General features: G+C 39.4%; 2 protein-coding genes across 11 annotated transcripts in view; one reads left to right on the top strand and one right to left on the bottom strand.

The window, feature by feature from the left end:
* LOC144010423 (kinesin-like protein KIF13B) overlaps nucleotides 1–13,986 on the top strand; it is a 40,055-nt gene extending 26,069 nt beyond the window's left edge. For 6 of the 7 annotated variants that reach the window (XM_077510747.1, XM_077510749.1, XM_077510750.1 and 3 more), the window contains 3 exons: nucleotides 530–6,337; nucleotides 10,654–10,924; nucleotides 12,238–13,986. In XM_077510747.1, the coding sequence (XP_077366873.1) occupies nucleotides 530–795 (266 nt within the window). In that variant the 3' untranslated portion in view covers nucleotides 796–6,337; nucleotides 10,654–10,924; nucleotides 12,238–13,986. The remainder of the gene's footprint in view (nucleotides 1–529; nucleotides 6,338–10,653; nucleotides 10,925–12,237) is intronic. The other variant, XM_077510745.1, reaches the window with a different exon arrangement.
* Nucleotides 1,502–22,465, bottom strand: hmbox1b (homeobox containing 1 b). 4 transcript variants are annotated; one of them, XM_077510752.1, is made up of 11 exons: nucleotides 22,215–22,462; nucleotides 18,156–18,805; nucleotides 15,364–15,449; nucleotides 14,229–14,339; nucleotides 12,225–12,378; nucleotides 12,008–12,090; nucleotides 11,720–11,815; nucleotides 10,673–10,767; nucleotides 10,447–10,530; nucleotides 5,363–5,553; nucleotides 1,502–4,205 (listed from the first exon to the last, which is right to left on the bottom strand). In XM_077510752.1, the coding sequence occupies exons 2-10, from the start codon at nucleotides 18,791–18,793 to the stop codon at nucleotides 5,410–5,412; spliced, it is 1,491 nt and encodes a 496-aa protein (XP_077366878.1). In that variant the 5' UTR covers nucleotides 18,794–18,805; nucleotides 22,215–22,462; the 3' UTR covers nucleotides 1,502–4,205; nucleotides 5,363–5,409. The 4 variants fall into 4 exon arrangements, with proteins under 4 accessions (XP_077366878.1, XP_077366877.1, XP_077366879.1 ...); XM_077510751.1 differs by having other exon boundaries at nucleotides 1,502–5,553; nucleotides 22,215–22,461; XM_077510753.1 differs by having other exon boundaries at nucleotides 1,502–5,553; nucleotides 10,673–10,764; nucleotides 22,215–22,460.
* Between the last annotated feature and the right edge of the window lie 988 nt (nucleotides 22,466–23,453).

Below are 23,453 nucleotides of genomic sequence, written 5' to 3'. Positions count from 1 at the left end.
TGTGTATTTAAGTACAAAACATGCTTCGTTTTTAACACATCGCGAGCCTTGCGCTAATGCTAATGCAAGTGAATGGAGGATCCCATTCAAATGCTAATGCTTGTTAGCATCAACTTCGTGAGTAACAGTTGTTCAAATAACAAAGATTCACACACAAATGCTGTGGAAACATGTAAACACGGGTAAGATAACACTACTCAAAGGAACAAATTATTCCCAATTTGTGGAAAAGGTTGTTTTAATAGAATTCGATCGCAATTTTCTTCTGTTCTCATTGTGTGTACACCATGGAGGCACGGCACCACACTGCCCCCAAGAGGCCAAAACGCACAATTTTCTTTTCTAAACAATTAGAGGATACAAATGTATCCAATGACTTTGTTTTTAGTTTGGTCATAGCATAGCATAGCATAGCATAGCATAAAATAAAAATGATAGTGTAATGTAATGCTTGAGTTTAAAAATGAAGAATGAAAATGCGAGAGGTTTGACAGCTTCATTGGTCCATCATATTTGTGCCGTTTACCAGGAAAGAACGACGGCTCGGTCGGAGGGAAGCACTACTTCCACTGCAATCCGGGTTACGGGGTCCTGGTGCGGCCGGACAGGGTGAGCCGCGGTGGCGGCAAACGGCGGCGACAGCAGCACAAGCGGCGCAGCGCCAACTTGTCGGGATCCACCCCCAACCTGGCGGCGCTTACGGCTCTGGCCAAAGGAGAGGGTGCCTTCGCATCATCATCATCATCATCATCATCATCTTCTCGCAATAGTGGAGAGGTCTATAAAAATTCTTGACAGAAGAGCTGAACATGTTAACGTATATCACTCTTTTTCCGCCAGTTTTCGTTCAATGCTGGATGTGTTAAGTTGCACACTTTGTCATGCTACATGCCAACAAGTGTAGGTTTTGTTTTGACACTAACATTATATATCGTATATTTAGATACTTATGGGGGTTTTGCTGCTTTAGGGATGTTTTTCTAAAATTACTTTTAAGCATTTTATCTTGTTTTTTGTGTGTGCCTTAAAGTCACTACGAACTGTGCAAAGAGATTTTTATCTTCCATTAAGAAATTACATTTTTTTTTAAAACTCTTATAGCCTCAGGAGATTTTTTTTCTACGCGTTTTGAGACTTGAAATTAACAAATGTCATTTTTCTTCTGACATAAAACAGTCATGGACAATGGCTGTGTGACTTTGTGCTGCTTCAGCTTATAATATAGCAGTGAGTTCATTGTTGATGCCAGCCAGGTGGCACGTCGCTCGAGTTGGAACACCAAATCTGTTGAGTTCAATTTCCACGAGGATAATAAAGGACTCCACCTTTTCTCAGAATGAGCATCAAAATTAAACAGGTAATTTTAATTTCTAAGTGCTTAAGTTTTGTCTCCATTGAATCGTTACACTTAATGCTGACTTTGTGGCCCTGCGTTTAAAAACAAAACAAAACAATGTTGACACAAAGCAACATGAGATGATTTATGACAGTAAATCCGAAGGAGGTTTCAGTGATATATCTTTATTCTCTTGTACATTATATATATATATATATCATACTAAAATAAACACAAGTTAAAAAAATGAACAAAGAAACTGTACAAAAATGTATATATACTACATCTTAATTACAGAACAGTCTACTGTCCAAAAAAGGCACTAAATTCCAAAATGGGCAATACAATAAAATTGAACATAACATAGCTTTAGAGATTGATACAACAGCATTCAGTCCTCTTTTTCTGAGCTATATTCGGATGAGGTGTTTTACAGGGTATACGGAGGAGGGACGTTGTAACATGGAAACCCTGACGTACCACGAGAGGACATCCCTGGAGAAGAAGCACAACAACAGGAGTACATGTTGATGCCGGGGAGGGCGCTTTGGACCATTGTCAGGGTTGCAGCCTCCATTTCAACAAAGTCCCCTTAAGACAAATTCACCACGTGAGCACCTCAACACTCGTTTTGCCCAGCCCGTAGTGGCCTCTGCCAAGCTTGAACATAAACACTGTCGTACAGAAATTTGTACTGCTATTCCATCTCTGAAATAATATAGACGATTCGTTAGAAAGCAGCTTGAAGTTGAGAATCTCCAGACGCACTCATGTGCGTGGCAAATACAAAGTGAGCTTTATATTCTTTTATGTGGGCCAAGGTCTTCCTCATGCACACAACTCAAATGGCAACTTTTCAAGTCCAAATACTGTCAATTGTGGACCTAATGCTGCATTCGAGGATGGTCGTAAGTCGGAAAAATCAGAGTTCAGACCAGGAAGTGCGTCCGGGAACGCCCCCTTGAACTCGGAAATTCCACTCGCGAAGTCGGAAAAAAACAAGGACCCCGACTTCACCGGCGGACTACAATGTGACGTCACTCTGAATGGCAAAACACAATTTACTCGAGTATAAAACTAGATGGCCTTCGTTTATGAATATTCGCCATAACTTCATGTAACGCAACGTACGTGACAGTATTGCCGCTATATCCATGCATGAAATTATACGGCAAACTACTTAACTGTATGAAATGCTTATGAAATAAGATTAAAACAATAAATGATGCAAAATGGCAAAAAGGTAAGTTTCCTGGAGGTCAAATTAAGTTTTGGGGACCAAAATAAAAAACAATTTATCACTATCCGCCATTTTGGTTGTTTACTTTCACCTCGAACGCTTTGAGGTCGGAACTGGGAAGTTTCAACTCGGATATTTCCGACCATCCCCGAATGCAGCACAAGTGTATTTCAATGATTTTCTCTTTTTTTTTGTGTGCCAGCGCTGCCAAAATCGGAAACATTTCCCAATGGAGTCTGGCTTGAGGGGAAGGGACGAGCTCACATCAATTTGAAGTAATAATCTTAACCTTTTTGTAAGGTGCATCATTATCATTTGTCTTTCACAAAATACCTCAGACACAAACAGGAAGACTGCTGTTCAGTCGAATCATGTAGGACACAAAAAAAGACGTGTAAAAAAAAAAAAAAAAGGTGAACTTAAAAAAAAAAGCTTAATTTAACAAGAGGCATGTTTCGTTTCAAAACACTTTGTACATTAGCCTTAAAAAAATGAGTATAAATACTTTAGTTTCTTTTCTTTACCCTAAAATCCTTTTTTCAATCCTTTTTGAAATGCATGAAGATGTTACATTGAAGGAGACACTTTTAAAGCCACAGTATGCAATTCGTCCACATCAGACCATTTGAACAGTTTCAAAGTAAAACTACTATCTCATTACATATTCTTTTCCTGATAAAGTATGAAAAAAAAATCATTACATAAGGGCCTCTTTATAAGGAATAGTTTTACACTTTGGGAAAATGAAATTGATAATAAATGCGAGTAGAACCCTTTTCAAATACACAAATAAGCATTTTTCCCAGAATGTAAATCTACTCCTTTGATCAAAAAGTGCCGAGCTCAGTTTGACTGAAAAGTTGCCGCGTCAGAGAAACGACACTTCTGTCCTTTTTAGACGTGTAGAGGAAAAACTGCATTTTCAAGTGGTGCTTTAACCTTTTGAACTAATTTCACTGGCAACGACTAAACCAATTCCACGTAGTTTGATATACATAATGACTTTTTTTTTTTTTTTTTTTTAAACCTGCTAATATCACATTCTTTTTGCCATTATAGAGGCGGATAAGCCACAATTTATACATCCGGCCTCTGTTACATTTGCCAAATCTATGAAATGGCTTCAATGTCCATGAAGACCGCGGTCTGACGAGTCCGTGGTGATCAAGAGCCGACTTTGAGCCGGGCCTCATCAAAGCATCGTTTCCTTTGGCATGGATGGCGTTCAAACAAAGCACAGATTTCCATTAGTAGATAGCTTACATTTGCTTGATTATCACATTGACCCATAAACTGATTCTTCTTTGCCTCAAGCACAATGATTGAAGACTTTCTGCTGTTGAATGGAAACTTCTTTTTTTTTTTCTACACTTGAAATATCATTTTAAAGTACTATTGATGATTCCTGACATGCAAAGCAGTCCCGTAGCGAGATTCAAAAGAAGCGTTTCGGAACTTAAGGCTATTCGTCTTCAGGTTTGCATTCGACAGCAGAAAACCGCAAAACGATCCCGTCGAAGGGGCTGAGAACATTCCGAGGGGGTTGGAACGGCCGGCCGATCGGATTCGTTCCGACGGAGGAGACGCTCTCCGTGCGTCGCTCCCACAGACATCGTCCAGAGGCTTCTCCTGACGTTAATTGCACAATAACAAGGGTGAGTGGCGAGAGAAGGTAGGTAGCACGCCATTAGGTGGGGTTGGGGGGGGGGGCGACTGAGAACTAGAAGAACCATAAATCTTATATACAGTACACATTTGTTGAGTTTGTCTCTGAGGTTGCGTGAGACTGAGTGAGGATTGGCTCAGACGACCAGGTTGCAGAGGTAAGGAGGAGTTGGGGAGAGGAAAAGTAGAGGAGAGTGTCCGGGGAGGGAGAGGAGCGGGAACGAGGTGTACAACTACAACGGAGAAAAGGCCCGGAATTCTACTTGATCTTTTTTTTTTTTTTTTTTTTTCCACAGACCGTTTTCTGAGATAGTAAGCTGTATCCTTTTTGTTTAGTTGTACGATTAGTTAATAGATCAGGAAGTTGTGATAATCCGTCATTAGGAAGGAAGGGAATGAGGTCTCGGTAGGAATTAGGAACACCCCGGAATCAGGAACTCTTGGAGGGAAAGTTGTGTGTTTGGACATTGGGAACTATTTCAGAAATTCCGTTTCTGGGATTTTTTTCTGGGAACATACTTTTGAGACGCCCAAGTAGGTCTTTTTCCAACACTGAACTTAACTCATTCATTCCCAGCCATTTTCACTCTTTGCTCTCGGCTGTTTTACTGGATTTTGACTGATTTTGCAAGGCCCACAGAATATTGTCTTCTATTGCTATAAAAACATCGAACCTATCAAAAGAAAAATTTATATCTCTTCTTTCATCAGGAAAAAAGTATATTGTTATCCGTTTTTGTTTTGGAAGCTAAATTTCATCAATATTCACATTCCTGGTGAAAACACTGACAAAAAGAGCTTATTGCAACATGGCCCTGACTGATGTCTTATACTCTGCTGCCACCTACAGGCCGTTTTTTGTAACAACTAGTTTTGTTTTAAGCCACCTCTTCATGTCAGAAGCTGCATCAAAGCCTTCTGTGTGCGTTTGCATAAAAAAACATAAAAAACAAACAAACATTAAAAACGTATAAATACGTGTTTGGGAGTGAAGGATGAAGTATTAAAAAACGCATTTTGGGGTTTGAATGAGTTAATTTCGAAGAATATTCCTGTTCAAACACACGACGGTCCTCCAAAAGTTCCAAGTTGTCAGGTAAGGTTCCTGCGGTTGAATGCACCTTTGAATTCCCTTTTGGCCTCTTGTTGCTTCCTCCACTCTCGCCGTTCAGTCGTCCTCCAGGACCTCCGTCTTGATGTCGCTGGGGACGCCTCCGGTTCGAGACAGGGCCAGAATGGTGTGGTTAACGGCGGCCATCTCCACAGCCAAGGAGATGGGATCCTGGTGCTCGCTGTGGGCGGCGCTGTCATCCTGAGACAAGGGAGAGAGGATTATGGGGATCGAAGTCGAGTTGCTGGATACGGCAGATACGGTATTTACGGTATTTCACTGTTTTCATTTTGCAGCAATTAACATTAGCATATAGCTAAGTTTGATCATTATTCACAAATATGTTTAAAGCACTGGAAAAAAGCAACATGGCCCTGGTTGGTCTCTTATACTCTGCTGACACCTGCTGGCCGTTTTTGTAATAACTGCCATTGCTTCAAGCATTTTCTTCAGTTCAGAGGCTGCCTCAAAGTAGAGATAGACCGATAATCGGCCGGGCCGATATTTGACATATTGGTACATATCGGCTTCGGCCTGTTTTATTAATCTGACAGCCGATATAAGCGATCCATTTAACTCTTTGACTGCCAAAGACGTTTCATGATGATTAGTAAAATTCCAATGAATGGAATGCGATCTTTCATTGAGTAGCCACATTGTATATGTAGTAAAGGCAAACAATATTCTTTTTGCCTTGAAAGATGAGTTAAAATGCTCAAAAGCGGCTGGCACTGTGGATTTTTTTGTTTTGTTTTTATAACGCCTGGCAGTCAAAGAGTTTTAAAACTCCGTCTTTTCGCTTCGAATGAAGCCCAGAGCGTCTCTGTCTGTTATGGAGTCCAACTCCAGCAACGTAACGCCCACAGCAGCATCTGATTGGTTAGCCGTGCAAGAGCCGGAACCAATCAGTAGTCTATGTCATGTATCACAGTTGCCGGTCACACACGCGCCCACGGGCACAACGCGAGACACACATGCTTCGAAGGTAAGTTAAAAGAGAAGAGACTCCACCGAACTTTTCACCATGATAAGCTAAACACATTGAATTATGTTGTGTATTAAATGCACTATATGAATGGAGCTGCATTGCCTTTCATTGAATCCCCGCTAGCTAACAGTGATGTGTTCAGCTTAGCATGTAGGCTAACACCCAGTAGCTAATTCGCTACTTCAACTACTCGGGGAGGGAATCACACACATTTTCACTTAAATACGTAAACAATGTTTGTTAGAAAGGTTCCAAATAGTAACAGTTGTCATTATTATATTGTCTAGTTCCATGGTAAGAGTAGAGTAACGTCATTATATTTACTTCTCGTGACGCACACATTGCATTCTGGGTCACGTCCACTACATGTACAGCGATTATGCAGTTAGATGCCACAGTGACAGTACACTAAATAGCGTTTAGTTACTTTATATTGTGTTTATTTGTCGCACTGGTTTGCCATTGTGTGCCTTAAGCTTCGACGTCGATTTGATTGACAGCTCGTTGTGCACCTCGTTAAAGTCCGCTCCGTAACTAATTAAGTGTCTCAAACACCGTTTAACTACACGAACGTGTTCTCTTCCGTATGTTAGGCATTAGTAGAGAAGTGCACTAAAGTATGGTGTGCTTGTTTGCTCGTTTTGTCTCTCTTTTCACGTCATGTTTGCCGTAAGTTGGGACATTATGCTCTCAATGGGCGCCGCCATTATGTGACATCTCCGGGCCGTAGTCGGCTGCAATTAATGTTCAGTGATGTAATTTCGTTCCGTGCATCATACTTTGAGTAATGAGCTCATGTTTGGTGTGTTGTATAACTTTCTCGTCTGTTAATAACCATTCATGTGTACAGCTAAAATAGTGCTTGTTAATGTGAATTAGCAATGTTGCAGCCCAGTTATTATTTAGACAAGTAAATCTGTGCCATTAAGAGATACAGTACAGTACAGTAGTGAGAGAATAATGTGCCCATATACACACGTGTCTGTAAGTGTAAAACACATTAAACTGCAGAAACTGGCAGCGGTCCACCGCAACAATGTCTGTTTAACCAAGTTATTCTTACTATTATTATAACCAAGGTATTTTACTCTACCTTTTTTCTGTGTTGATTGGGACATCCTAAGTGGCAGTAAACTACATGATGAAGTGTGTCCTGAAGCTGTCTTTTGACAGTTCTCTTGTAGAGAGGAGTAGCATGATATTGCTGTTCTAGATTTAAGATCATAAGCTTATCAATACTGTCTATATGGTAAAAAATAACAATAATCATAATGAGAATAAGGTCTACAAGAACTGCATGGTGTTCAGGGATGAATAGTTTTTCTCATGGCATTTTTTTTTTTGCTGTAGTAATAAGTAATGCCACAGCTGATGCACATTTTGAATGACAGGGTTCTTCCTATTACTTTAAAATATAAAAATATAACATTTATTTAATAAAACTACTAGTATCCCAAATGCAAAAAAAGGTAACGTCATGTGGCCCCTACATTTAACTCCCCCCGCCACCATCATCTTATTGCAGATGGAAGGATGTAAAATGAAAAGTGCAGTGTGAAGAATCCATTGTAAAGAACGGGTAGGGTTTGCATTATTCAAAAATTTGATGCCAACATTTTAACTTTTACTGCAAATGAATATCGGCTTCAAATATCGGTTATCAGCCTCCTTGACTACCGATAATCGGTATCGGCCCTGAAAAAAAGCATATCGGTCTATCTCTACCCCAAAGCCTTCTCCATGCTCTAGCATAAAAAAATTAATTAAAAAAAACATCTTCGGGAGCATGGTAATATATTTAAAATAGAACGTAAAGTATACGTTTTTTTTTGTTTTTTTGTTTTTTAGCAAATGAGTTAATTGTGACATTTGAGCACAATCTATCAATGTTAAGTTTGTTCAAACTGATATAATCAGTATACATTATTGTCTGAACATTTTGCACAGGAATAATTTTTTAAATAAATGAAACTTTTAAATAAATTTTTGTTTGGTTTATTAGATTAAAATCTATTAAAATTGTACGGTAATTGGCCTGAAAGACAAACATAAATAAAAACCTAGACTATTTCTTTCTTATACTTGTGTCTGCCTTGAACAAAACACCTGGATATGAAATTATTTACATGAAGTGTCTATAAGAGCAGATTTGTGTTAGTTGACCACAAAGTACAAAAACTGATGAAGTTATTTTTAACAGCTATGGTTTACTGACTATAAACGGTCGTCTCAACAGAACCCATTTGACCGAGAGGTAGTGTTCTTTCTGTAAGCTATGTCACCCTATTTCAGGTCTAACAACAGAACCAGGTTCCAATAATATGAACTGCTGACTGTCTTCCAAAGGGCAGTTAATCTATTAGAAATTCATCAACATCAAAAAGTCATTTTAATGAGTCGTTTCTGTCCAGATTCAATTTCCAGTGTTTCATCAGCGCTAAACTTTAACACATTAAAATGAGTTATGTCAGCAATCTTAATTACACTTGTCAGGTTGGTTCAAGCCGATTGCTCTGCTCGCAGTAGTTCCTTTTTTTTTTCTGAGAATGAAAGCCGTTATCTGAAGCCTTGTGCACACCAAACAAATGAACCGAAACCACTTTTAAATCATTTTTACAAGACTTGTTACATCATCTGGTATAAACGACAACATGAAATAAATATATGTAGCACAGCAGAATCTATTTATTTTGTTTGTTACATCACCCAATAAGTGGAAAAAAGCGGTCTAATCAGTGCAATTGTTTGCCCAAACAAAACACATTTTTTAAATTTTCTTTATTTCAACACTGTCAGACGTCTGGACCGGACTAGCAAATGACAAGAAAATCATGTTGGATATCCCACTGATAAAGATTATAATGTTATTAGGGCTGCACGATATTGAAAAAACATGCGATATGCGATATGGGTGTTGATTATCGCGCTATCGATATTATTGCGATATTTAACACATCTCTAAAATTACATTTTCTTTATCTAGTACTGAAATAAATAAGCTTTTAATGATCTAATCTACACAGTTGTAATTGATACTAAATTTACAAGGTTGCAAACATTGAACTTTTTAAACAATTGTTACCATAAACTTGTGAGGGAAAAAAACAACACAAAAATATATATATTACTCCTAATCAGTAGCCATGGGTGACAACCATGCAGAGCTTTAAACTGTAACAGGTATTCTGTGAATTAAAAATCTAAATTCACAGTCACGCATTGCTCAAACTGAACTCAGTTTTACATATTTTCAATGTTTGTTCAAAAATTGTAAACATCTCAAAACAAGAGCTTAAACATTTCTGGTTTAATGTATTATTTAAAACACAATATTAGAAAATAAAGTGCCCAAGCATGAGTGGTGTTCTCTATATTTAAATTAAATAAAAATAAAATCCTGTGTTTAAATGAAATGATGTATAATAATTCTTGAAAACAAAGTGCTCATAAATGGTTCCGTTGTGCGACTGGACCTTAGGTCCGTGGTGGTAGCGAAAAATTCCATTTGATGCAGCTGAGCCTTGACAGTCGTTACACATGGGGTCTTCGATTTGAATGACTCGTATAGCTTCTTGTGGTTGTACTGCGTGTGGCTGTGTAGATTGGTTGTGTTTCCTCTTGACGTAGCCACTATTCTCCGACATGACTTGCACAGTACTTGCGTCTGTGACAAGTCATCTCTTCTGAAGCCGAAGTAGTCCCATATTGTAGACGTGCTATTTTTTTAGGCACAAGTAGTTCATTGTTGTCGTTCTCGTTAATTTCTCCCTCTCCCGCGTCAGCCATTGCAGCTTCCTCTATCCACGGCTGCGGAGTTGCTCACTGGTCGCTGTGGGCCGCTCTAGCCAATAGGAGAGCAGTATCTAGGGAGGTGAGTGACGCTACGTATTTAAGGACGCGTCGGATTGGGTTAACTCAGATAGACGCTAACGTGCAACCAAGCAATAAGAATACGCTAGCAATAACAAAGTATTAATTTATTAATTTATCGCACGTCTTTGCGATGGGCCCATCGCGTGTGCCATCATCGCGATGGCGATATTTTTTCGATATATCGTGCAGCCCTAGTAGTTATTGTACGTACGACTAAATGTGTGAAGAGTTACCTGTGTAGGCGAGCTGGGCTCCAGGCGGTAAAGGCCAAAAGGTCGGCTGAGAGGTCTCTTATCAAAATATGGCAGATCACATGCCTACGGGAAAAAGAAATATGCTATAATTTGAGAAGTTAAGCATCCCAAATTTGTGATGCAACAGCAATTAAGCCTCAAGCGTGCAAATAAAATGCAAATTTCTATCATTTTCTGTTGTTGAAGATAAATGAAGCCGCTCCACCTGGTCTGTGAAATCGTTGCCATCAATGTCATCGCTGTTGGAGTGTCCCCCTGGACTCTGCACATCTATCCCATGACTCTCCAGGATTGTGGCTTCTTGGAGGAAAAGGACACAGTGTGACATTTATGATTGATCGTCGGCCAATCGCAAGTCGCAGGGAAAACTCTAGTGTAGTAGTGATTCGCTTGGGGCACTTCTGCGGTGGATATAAAGTATGTTGGGCAGCAAAAGTGAACTGAAAACATCATACAGGTAGTTTCATGAGTAGTTGCTGGATGTCAGTTCAGTCAGAAACAACTTTATTTGACAAATTTGGTCATCATATATATATTTTTTTCCTGAACATCTCAGAACTTTGGGTACTTCTGTAAATTTTATCTATTCTGCTATATCTTGCTAATGAACTTTTACTGCCACATGTTTTTAAAAAAAAAAAAAGAAAGAAAAAACAACCCCCAGAGTGCCAGCCAATTTTGAGCATTTTTTAACATCTTTAAAGGCAAACAGATTATTGTGTCAAGTTGAGTCCCACATGAAAGATCGCATTCCATTCTTTCATTAGGAAAAAAAAAAAAAAAAAAAGTATGTTTTTACCTTATTCCGCTCTTTAGTAATCACCATTTGAAGATAGGTAATTTAAATGACATTGAGCGGAAAGTGAAAAGATAAGACGACGAGCTTTTTGTGAAAAAAATGTGACTTTGACACTAATAGTTCGTGGGGGTTTTTGATTTCACAACCCATTGACCAGGCAGCGCTGCACTTAGACGTTGTACTGCCCACTGATTTAGAAAAAAACAACAAAAACACGTCATTTAACGTTAATGGCGGCATACATCATGATTTTACTAATCGTTATTAAACGTCTTTGGCCATCAAAGAGTTAAAATAAAAAAAAATTAAAAAAACACGCTAGAATATTAAATTGTGGTCATGAAAAATAAGTCAAAATAAACAAAAAAAAGGCATACATTTCTGTAGACATTTTTTCGGGGGATATAAATGTACAGCGCTGTAATATTTTGTTCTGTCCCACAGATACATTACCAATGTTAGCTCGTCTCTTGATCTCCTTGCGGCGGTTCGCAAACCAGTTGTACACTTTGAGGGAAGTGACCCTCTCCAAATCAGATAGCTTTTTCCCTGAAAAAGATCACACATGTCTCGTTCCACCTCAATGCAACAAAATCTAACAATCAATTAAAAGTAGATAATAGCATCATAGTCTCTGAAAGATAGATGAAATCTATTCACGATCAGTTTTTTTTTTGTAATCAAATCAACTAGTATCATCAATGTGATGCACATAGCATATTTACAGTTCCTGTAGCTTACCTGGTTTTTGAATAACAGCATTGCAGGCGTTGGCGATTTCCTCCCTTTTGGTCTCATCCGGGTACTGGTTGTCGTTGAAGTAGCTGTAAAACACACAAAAATGTACTTTCTACAATCAAGCCAATGTTCTTTGTGGAGATCAGTGAAGATATTGTTTCGCAATAGCCTTGTCATCCATCCACTGGTCTGAAATGTGTTCACTCGCTCGTCTCCTCACCTCTCCATCACAGCCAGGCACTCCTTCCTCCAAGTGAAGCGGCTTCCCCGCCGAAGTCGGAAAGTTCCCGGGGCAGTGGCCAGTGGAGGAGGAGTTTGCCTCCACTCCATCTCCTCCAGAGGCAATGGCGCCGGCCGCATGTTCAAGGTAGCACCTGTGTCGACAAGAAGTGCCGAGTCACTCTGGAGTCAATGTACAACCCACCACTGCTATCAATACACTGTAGGCAAGTGTTTATATATACACTTTTGTAATCATTCATGCAACTCAACTTTTGATAGTTAACTTTGCTGGTTTTATTCTCAACTGCATACTGTTACTCTACACATGTACAGTATAGTATTGTGGTTATGTTTTTCTCACAATGATCTAAGCATGCTACTGAAATGTTAGTGTGGTGTTTCAAGTCACTCGTCACAAAAAAACTCACAATCTCCTACTCTGACTCTGGTTATTCAATTTAGCTCACAAAATAACCAGCAAAACATAATAATCGCCTTTTTAGTGCATCATCTCCCACCCCACAGGCATGGCTAATCCTCACGCACGACTCTTCAATTTACAATCAATCCAGCTTGGACCTGAATCGCTACTTTGACAGTTTGACTAAATTTGTAAGGTACCCGTTTGCAGCCATGTGCAAGTCAGTGAGGACACAAATTTGAAGTGTGGAAGAGGCAAAAATAAATAAATAAATAAAAAAAATTAGAGACGTTTGATACCACTTTCTTTCAATCAATATCAGCCTGAGGCTGTTACTCACCCATTCTGAGTCATAAAAAAAAAAAAAATTAAGTTAAAATAATGACCATCCCTCCAAACCCTCCCGCCAAATAAAATAAAATGAAGTCGCATCGGAATCAGTTAAATCGCAAAGCCATACATCACTTTGCAGTTGTAAATCTGGAAGTTCCCAATTACTGCACTAATCAAGGCTTACGCCATTATATTTTAAGTAACAAGACTGAGAAGAAAAATATGCATGGCAGAGCACAATTAGTCAAACACCCTGAGCTGAGCACAATAAGACTGCAAGTTATGGTAATCAAACCATGCATTCTTATCCAAATCTGAATAAGTGCTGACGATTGGTTTCTGAAGTGACGAAAACAGGAAACATGAACGCAATGCAAAACTATAACTTCACGCACACTATTGACATCCAGCTAAAGAGTGGGAGACATTTTCAGAGTCATAACCCAACCCAACTGGTTAACCCTGCAACAGTTCTTGCAATCAGCATTAAAGGACATCGGCTTCCTCTGCAGCATTGATGGAAGTGTGTGCGGTGCTTGGCCGAGCTCAGCGTGGCCATAAATATCACGAGGAAAAGAGCAGTTTGCAGTGCTGATGGCGTTGGCAGACCTCCACCAAGGAGCATGCCGCAGAGGACAAGGCGTGGGATGTCTGCCGCCTGTCTATAGGTTGATACAGCACATTTACACTGGAGATGCAAAGTCAGCATGTAGCTTCAGTTTAAGCCTCCACATTGAAGTGTGCTTGAAAAGTGTCTCTTTTAGTATAGTTAGTTGAATGTAGCTGGATTTGAAAATTCTGCTTCCATCTTTAGAAAGGTTTTTCTTTTAGTTTCAAATGACTTAACTAGGATTCCATGTCATATTGTGGCCAAAGGTTCTGTAAATAGTAAATCCTTGTTGTGGTAGAAGCTAAAGTAGATATTAATGTCACTCATTAGTTGCCATGGCTGCTACTACTACTTCTATCATACTCTGGTAAACCACAATAAACCTAATTGGACCGAGTGGTTGCCTTGACTCATTTCACAATTGTGGATGCATCTGCTGCAGAAGTGCAATCACTTCAGAATGCTCATGTCAGGATTTTGAATACTTTTGAGTATCTCAACAACCATCTAAGAGGAAACCACAGCCAGCATATTGCTTCATTTTTTTTTTGTTTGAGAACTCTTCAGCTTTACATTGAAATTAGAAATCCACCAGCTTCTCTGCATCTGCGTTAGCAGAATAAAACATTCAGCTGTACCTGGAGTGGTTTTCTCCAGCGTGTACCAGCGGTAGAAGGCCCTCTTCTTCTGCTCACTCAGGTCGGAGCCATGCTGCAGCAGCCAATGAGAGATTCGGCTCTGGCTGATGCCTGGAAGGCAGCCAGACATCAAATTAGGGAGTGTTTTACATCAAGCCCTGGCACAGTTAGCAGACAAATCCCTTGAAATAATTTTACCGACAAAAGGGCAAACGAGAGAAGAATGCAGTTATCTTTGTGATTTAGCTCCTTGCATCACGAGTGCAACTGTTGGGTTATTTAAAATCATCCGTCTCCCCTTCGTGCTTAAAAGGAGCTACTCCTGGTTGGTCTTGTCATCCCCTTCCGAAGAGGCAACAGTGCGTCACTATGGCCACACCCTAAATCAGTGGTGTCCAAACTACGGCCCGGGGGCCATTTGCGGCCCATCGTCCATTTTTTCAGTGGCCCGCAACATATGATAAAAATGGAATTTGACTCAGTTCAAATAAAATAAACAAAACAAACATGTTTGGAGATGGTCAAAGTAAGAAGGAGGGTATCGAAAAACGGGTGCCATTAAAGGTTATTTTAGTTAACTAAAACAAATTAAAAAAAACAATTAAAATTCAAAAAACAATACTGTTACCGAAATAAAATAAAAACAGAAATGCTTTTAAAAAAACAAAAACTAACTGAAACTACATTTTATGTTTACAAAACTAACTATAATTATAGCAAACACATGTCCTTCGTTTTAGTCTTTGGTCATTAATTTAATGCACGAGCCTTTGGGGATGATTTTAAATGTGATTTTTAGTAGATTCATTTTGATATCAACCGGAAAAATGACGTTTGAATTTCGTCTACATGCGTGTACATGACAAATAGTGCACATTCAATTTTGCCTCAAGTGCTTGAAAAAGTGTCTAATCAACAATTACATCTGACTGAATTCTATCAATAGATTATGATAAGCATTCCTAGTGGGAGATTCCCTTTTGTTTATCAGCCTTTTTTTTTAAACATCTAGTGTATATTCTGTGCTGTTGCACTTCCATGTACAGTTAATGTCGCTAGTTTATAGAGAACATCAAGAAGTGACAATGGGCATAGTATGTTCTAAATCGGCTTTGTCCATGTGCTTGGTACTTACCGGTGACTTGTGCCACCACTGCCTGAGAGATCCTACGGTTCCCTAGGAACGCTTTAATCTCCTCTTTCACCATACTGCTATCCCTCCTGCAAAAAAATAGCAACACAGAATTACTATCGATTAAATTCTAGTGTACTGAAAAACATGACCTACTTTAAGTTACCCATCTACATAGAACTCTTAGAATGGTAAACAGCACAGGAGAATTTTGGTCATATTGTTTATGTTTCCTTCAAACGGTGCGAAAAATGTCAGTCAATAAAACCGTCAAGTCCCTCGTCTTATGCACACCAGAGATTTGAATGAGGCTGGTATTTCTTCAGAATTCCCTCTCTCAACTTCTCAAATAGTGTTAGTCGATGTTTTAATACATTTGCGAGCAGCACTTTGAAGCCGGATAGGGTTTATTCCACAGACTTCTGGTTTTAAAGACTAATCCAGCTCAGGTTCTTCTGGTCTGTCTATATCCATGCAAAATGACTGCATTCTTCACAAGGTCACTCAGGACATATTGCATATTTAAGCAAAGCAAACTACATCACAATATTCTCGTGTACTTTTTTTTTTTTTTTTTTTCCCTCCGGCTTTCGTGGTGACTGGTGAGTTAAAAATACCAAGCAGTTTGAATTCAAAGTAATGGCCATTTAAATAGGGATAGCAAGGACAACCGTAGACCAGGCTTGTCATCTCCATGGTTATGCACATGAGACCATTAGAAAATCATACAGTAAAATTGAAAAATTTGTTTCACATTCACAATATAACAAATTTTTTATCACTCATGATGTAGTCACCGGTAGTGCTGAGGAAGCAAACTGCAACCAATCAGGCAGTCTATGTTTATATTTGAAGTCTATAGCAGAAATTAACTTGCCACCCCAGAATGATAATAAAATGTGCAGTGTGTGTAAAATGGTACTGCAGAATCTCAAGGCTTTACATTCTTATTGGGAAAAACATTAAACAAAGGCTCAGTCTTACTCTGGGCTGCATTCTAACAGTATTGGTGCATGTTTTTATGACTCATACGCCTGCACTGTAACTCAGAAAAGCTGAGAAGCCTGAGCCATGATCATATGATGTACATTTTCAAAATGCATATGGATGACAATATCAGGTTAGTATAACTGTGCTCAACTTCCTCAAGGGAGGAAAGCACGTTGTGGAAAAAAACAGGGCGGTGGTTAGAGAGTACTCAGTTAATCGCTAATCTTGCAATGCAATGCATGTCTCATAATTAAGAATTTAACAACATAGGAAACTAACTCCAAGATGTAACAACTCATTTCTATGAATCTCTGTGTTTACATTTTCAAATGATCATTTCTGCAACATTCCTTCAAATCATAGTGTCCCAAAGCAACATGTACTTCTTAAATAAATAAAAAAAATGAGTCAGGACTCTTGACATCCTGCTTCAATATCCTCCACACTGGTGTCTTGCAGGCTGCAGCACAGCTAAAATTAGAGTAGAAAAAAAAAAAAAGCTGCGTGTATTGACACCAGTGAATCAATGTAGCACAAGCTTCTGTACAAGACAGAGGAAGCGTTGAAAGCGGCGGAGAGGGGGGAGAGGGTGGGAATGATTGACTCAAAAATAAATTCCAAATCCCCTGCAGAGACAGAAATGTGCACTTAGAAGTGAGAAAAATCACAAGGGCAACGTGGGATCGTTGATGAGTTTGAAACAACGCGTCACACCCCCACAGCCCATGTGGATCATTCCGCTGGAGGGTCCTAAACGTGGAACGGACTTGAATGCTACTTAACTTCTTAGGCTTTCCATGGAGGACAGTGAATCTAATGCAGAGGTAGGGGCAGGGGCAGCGGTTAATGCGGCGAGGACATGTTCAGACTGCTCATATGGGGCAGCATTACGGCATCAGAGGTTTACAGCGGCAGTGGGAGAGGGCTAATGTGTAAAGTGCTTAGAGGCTGAGGAAAAGGTGGCTAACGGAAGAAGACTGATGGATTGTAATGGTCCTAAGTAACTACCACACTGCTGCTTTGAGCATGTGATTTGAAGCCCTAATGTTCTTTGACATTTTGCAAATTCAATCCATAAAATTGTCTGAGGTGGGAGAGAAAAGCTTTTATGCTCCCCAACATAAATCTTGCGGTGTTTTTCTCTATAATGAAGTATTCTGACTGTGGCTATATTCTAAACAACACCTTATTTCTGTCCATGCTCTCTTGAAGTGTCACTGATTTTGTAACTTAAAAGAGAAATCCTCAAAAATTACCATAAAATGTTCATAAAATTGTCAAAAAAAGGTCAGAATGTTTATTTAAAAAAAGGCAAAAAACATTTTATAAGTAACTATAAAAATGTCTAAAATCAAAAAGAAGAAATCCCGAAAATGACCACAAAATGTCCACAACAAAATTGTCCCAAAATGGCGGGAAATTAATTTAAGAAAAGGCAGGAAAGAAAATGTTCAAAAAGTAGCCATAAAATGCCCCAAAACAAAAGAAGAAATCCCGAAAATGACCACAAAATGTCCACAAGAAAATTGTCCAAAATGTCGGAAACTGATAGCAAAACAGGCAGGAAAAAATGTCAAAAAATAGTAATATTAAAAAAAGTAAGAAGACAGGCAGAAATTTACCACATTCATAAAACATTTGCAGGACAGATTTTTATAAATAATAATATGGCTCATTTGACAGGAAAGGTTGCTGACCCCTAGACTAGAGCAATGTTGAGTTGAGTCTCGGCACCATACTGTGGTATAAATGGTCAAATATACTTCCTTATGATAACAAAAATGCAAAGTTTTATTTCGACTGACCTCATCAGCTCCTCCACTTTATCATCAACATCAAGGTCTTCTTCTATAGCCTCGAACCCAAAGGTTCTTGCTGCTGCGGCACTGTTCACGGGGTACCGAGGAGGAGACAGCTTCCCATTGGGTGTGGCAGCTAGGCTGTCACGCCCATTCTGTGACAACGCCACCAGTGAGACAGGTGAGGGCAGGATGGTGGAGGGCGGGGGCGGCGCAGGAGGTGGAGAAGTGTCGTAGCTGTTACTGAGAGAGGGCGAGAGCCCCTCATTGCTGCCAAACTGCGTCTGCGTGGCGATGGATATCTTGGCGGTCGTAGAAGAGGCAGTGGTTGCGGAGTGGTCGCCGACGCCGTCGTTGTTGACGGCGCCGTTGCACGTCACGGAAGAGGTGGTGGTTGCGGAGGCAGTGTTGTTGGAGGCAGAGTTGTTGGTGCAGCTGTTTGTCCCGCCTACCATGTAGGAGGAGGAGGAAGAGGAGGAGGATGAGGTACGGCGACCAAACTTGTCGCCGTGCTCCCGGTCCAGCCGGTCCAGAGTTTCGAGCGCATGGAGGATCTCCTGCTTGGTCATGCCGGAGCGACGCAGCCGCTGCAGCAGATCTATCTGCTCGATAGTGAAGCGAGGCTCCTCGCTGAAGTCAGACATCCTGATGCTGAACTGGAGACAAATCAGAATGGTTATGAGAAAGACTGAGAACGGCAAAGTAAAGGGAAATACAAAGGGAATCTGAGGCAAAGAACTGCAAGAAGACAGAAATAGACAGATGAAGGGATTGTCAAGGGGGAAATGAGAGGATTAAGTCGGAAAGGGTGAAAAAGAACGCAGCTGCAGATGGGCAGAGAAAATGAGAAGGATGAGGCAGAGAGAGGAAGTGGCATGACAAGATAGAAGGGAAAGTCGAGAGGAACTGTCGGGAAAGTGAGAGAACAAAAACGGCAAGATGAAAATAAAGCAGCAGCAGATAAGAAAATGAAGAGTGAGAGATAGAAGTGTGAAAAGAAAAAGGAAGGGAGGGGCCAGGCATAAAAAAAAATAAAAAAAAATCAGCTATTTTTGGGAACCAGCGAGCAACACACGCCAAGTGCCAGAGTCACCTTGACAGCTGATTCGATCTTAACATTCTGACCACCATTCTTTAACAGCTCCTGTATATGTGCGCCACCCACGCTCGATGCTTTTCATAAACAATTTGCTATGCTAAAAATCAATGCGTCTAGAATAAGACTGCAGTACAGTTTGTGCCAGCACAACCTCAAAAAACAAGAACATATTGTGGTCAGGCTTAGGTTGGAAGAAATTGAAAAGGAAGGGGAGGTCAAGTTTGCTACATAGAAAGGCGTGTAAAACATGACTTTAAAGTAACGTGTGCATCGTGAATACCAGCAAGTTTGCAAAACAAGGCACTCTCAAATGGGGAAGTACAATTTGCATCACAGGGCTCCAGACTATCATTTTGCCACAAAAATTTGACACAGTGTAACTACAATTTTCTCCGACTTGCCAGTGCAACCTGTAAATTTGCTAAAAAAAAATAAATTCTTGAATATTTCTTGTTGCTCACAAACTACTTTTTAAATTTCATCCCAATTAAAGGGATGCTTGACTCATTGAACTATTTTCAGCAGTGAAAAGTTCATATTTTGTCCAGAATTAATTTGATTACTTAATTATTTTTTTTATGTACAATTAATACCTTTAAAAACTATTTTTTCCTCTTGCAGTCGACTGATGAGGATGTCACCTGTGCTGAGGAAGCAGGTAATGACCAATCATGACTCACCTGTTTTCTGGGGTTGGTCAGCAAACTGAGCCATACTGCTCGCTATACTGCGGATTTTTTTTAGAGATTATTAATGTAAAAGTTAGTCTCAAGTCCTGCATCATCTATGGCAAGTGACTTTGGGTCAGCACGCATTCATTGCCTCTGTTCCACAGGGCATTTTGGTATTATAGCTGAAATTGAAACATGTCTGAGTTTGCTGCATTATCTTTAAGGATTTATAAAATGCACTAAAGCTGTAAAATGATGATTATCAATGCAAAGTTACACAGGACAGCTGACGCATAGCAATGAAATCAGCATTGTACTGTATAGAGTCATAATTACAGCATTAAATATGCAAATCAACATTTTACAGCAGTTTGGATTTTGCGCAGACACTTTCTTACGCTCACAAACAAACACTGAGTGATCATTAGTCATCTTGTTCAAACATTTACAGAGTTAACTATTCACAGACTGCAACGCATTTAATAATTTAATTCCAGACATGGAGGGCAACATAGATGACTTCTCCTGCACAGGCTTCTCAACTGAGTGTTAAAAGAAAAACTTACACAAACTTGTTCAAAAATCTTTTCGAGAAGGTAATATGTAATAAAGGGTAATGGTTGCACAAGTGTGCACACCCTCTCATAACTGGAGAAGCGGCTGCATTCAGAATTAATTAAATCACATTCAAACTAAATGAGAGTCAGCACACACCTGCCACCATTTGAGTTGCCTCTAATTAACCTAAAATAAAGTTCAGATGTTCTAATAGTCTTACTCTGACAATTTTGTAGTCACATCTTATAGCACAAGCCATGGTTGGCAGAGAATGTCCACAGCATTAGAGGGACCTCGACAGGTGATGAAACCAAGGTTGATAGGGTCCGACAGTAATGGTGGCCCGGGGCCAGTACGCATTGCTAGCTTTACCTAGCCCCATCACTGCTAGCTTTAATGATGGCGAGGAAGAAAGGCAGCGTTACAAAGCGAAGTTTCATCACCATATTATTAAAAGCAATACTGCGTGTTAACGAGAACTGTATGGCTGGAACTGGGGCAATCATCAAAAAGGAATGAATTATGAACAGTTCACAAACGCCATCAGCATTTAGCATGAAACATTCAGGCTTTCGCTAGAAAACTGAAGCTTAAAATGCCGAGAAACATCATCTTTCAGCATGATAATGACCTAAAGCAAACATCTACATCAACAAAACAATGGTTCTGGAATGGCCAAGCCAGAGTCCAGATGTGAGTCTGACCGAAATGATGTGAACTTAGCTGGTGAGGGCTGTGCACAGGTGATGCAATTTTTTTAATGTTGTTGTTTTGCCAAGAAGACCATATTGCCACATTGATGTGCCACACTGATAAGACTGTTAAACGAAATGACTGTTGTAAAAAATATAAGCCAAAAGCTGCAGCAATAAAGTTTGAGGTTGTGCATATTTATGTAAACAACCTACCTATTGTACAACTTTTTATATTCTTTCCCTTAATATATTTGAATAGTTTTTCTTTTCAATTGGGTTTCATAGGTTATAGGATACAGATGTTGAAGATGGAAAGAAGGTTTGAACACAAAAACCTGGCTTTTGAACAGGGTGTGTAAACTTTACATACACTAAGTGGATTTTCACTTGCACAACCTGTTTTTAAATACAAAATTTATTCATTTATGCATCAAACTCCTTATTAAAACGGGGGCAGATTTTAAGTCGTGAACTGACTCACATAGGCTATGCTTATCTACTGACAGTTTACATTAATTACGTGATAATAACGTGGTAACCCCAGTTACATTGCGTTTTCACAACAGTTTAGTAGTTTCTACTTAGGTAGTAGCCACCGAGGGTGGGTTTTAGTTGTAGTTAGGACTCCAAATTTGTATTTGGTTTAGTCACTTAAGGGCAAAGCAAGATAACTAGTGATGCCAGTTTTCACGCCCAGTGCCCAAACAGCTAATGTTAGCGAATGCTGCTGTGGCAGACGGATACTGTCCGATGTTCCGTTCAGTGAGAAGGAAACCACACAACATAAACGAAAAATTCCAACCTTAACCTTCGTAACCACATCGGCCCAAAGGCGCCATAAGTAATAACAGCAAATTGACGGTTTCGGCAGCATTGTATGCATTGTGCGCTAGTTAGCATGACATGCTAGCCGTGCCAAAGCGAAGATTAGCAGACGATACGAGTCGCCGCCGTCGGCAGCTGAGGCTGCTGCTGCTAGCGATGGTTTGATATTAATATAACAACCTTTCCAGTGTATTGTATGCCAAACTACAAGACTTACCTCGGTTTAAATTGTCCACTTCACCATCTAACTTGAACAGACGACCAAAAGCCCACCTCGACTTAAACTGAGGCCCGGTATTAACGCAGTTTGATGTCAGTGCCCCGTTCGACTCTTTTTCAAGGATTTCTAATCAGAGGCGAATTATTCGCCTCTCCGCTTTGTCTGTCTGACAACAGCCATATTGACAAGTAGCACTTTCGAGGAGCTCCGAGGGAATTGTAGTTTTCTCTCCCAAAAAAACTCACCAACATTCGACGGAGTTCTTGGGAGTAAAAACTACAAATCCCCTAAAGGACGAGGAGGAGGGGTGTTTCTGGTGGCTCAGCTCTACAGTTGGCGCTGAAAGTGTATTTTGCATTCCCTTGGAGCTTATTGAATTCTGATTCATATTACAAATCTAATGCTAAACACCAACAACAACAATAATAATAATAAAGCGCATGTATTGATTTTTTGTATTTCAATAATAATTAAGTGAACAACTCGTACATGGTTTAGATGATTACATAAAATCTGCTGCTAATATATAGTAATTTAAAAAACTAATGCATGATAAGTATTTTTAATAAATACTCCAAAGAAACATACAGGGTTTGTCCTGATCGAAAATGCTTTTGTAATACAATATGTTATTAATGTGTATCTGTGTATTCTGTGATACAAAAAAAAAAAAATGTGGTATGAATTATATTTGGTCTATTGGACAGCATAGCTGCATTGCTGATGACGAAAATGTATTTTTATAATTACTTTTCATTGCATGTTTATAATTTTGTTTGTTGTACAGTACGGTGGGGATTTCATAGTAATGTATACAATATTGTAGTTAGTTACAGTACATTAGTCTCAACCAATGTTTCATGAGTACACAACTGCTGTATGTGAACGTTACCATGAAGAATGACTCACTTGGAAATTATAGAAAATAAATGTCTTAATTTTTGACGTCAATGTTGGTGGTTGGTTGCAGTCTTTGGGAAAAAAAACAACAGTAGGGGGCAGCAACATCTAATATACAGTACAGTACTTTAATGATTTCTAAAACTTAAAACCACTGACGGTATAGCGATTCGGGGGGAAAAAACAGCTTTTATAAATTAAGGATACAGGTTATAAAATGTAAATACGAAATAAAAAAATGTCAGATTTTTATTTATTTACTTTTTTCATTTGTTTTAATCCAGCAAAATGCAGATGTTTTGTTTATTCCAACAAGGACAAAATGACCCCATGGAA

Source organism: Festucalex cinctus, chromosome 21 (genome assembly GCF_051991245.1).
Source record: "Festucalex cinctus isolate MCC-2025b chromosome 21, RoL_Fcin_1.0, whole genome shotgun sequence".
Taxonomy (NCBI): Eukaryota; Metazoa; Chordata; class Actinopteri; order Syngnathiformes; family Syngnathidae; genus Festucalex; species Festucalex cinctus.
This window is presented reverse-complemented; position numbering and strand designations above follow the sequence as displayed.

Excerpts from the sequence above, each read along its gene's own strand:
- hmbox1b (XM_077510752.1), bottom strand. The coding sequence starts at position 18,793 with ATGTCTGACTTCAGCGAGGAGCCTCGCTTCACTATCGAGCAGATAGAT. Across the intron at positions 12,379-14,228 it reads GCTGGAGAAAACCACTCCAG|GTGCTACCTTGAACATGCGG; the intron begins GTACAGCTGAAT and ends TTGTCGACACAG. Across the intron at positions 10,768-11,719 it reads CAAGAGACGAGCTAACATTG|AAGCCACAATCCTGGAGAGT; the intron begins GTAATGTATCTG and ends TTTTCCTCCAAG.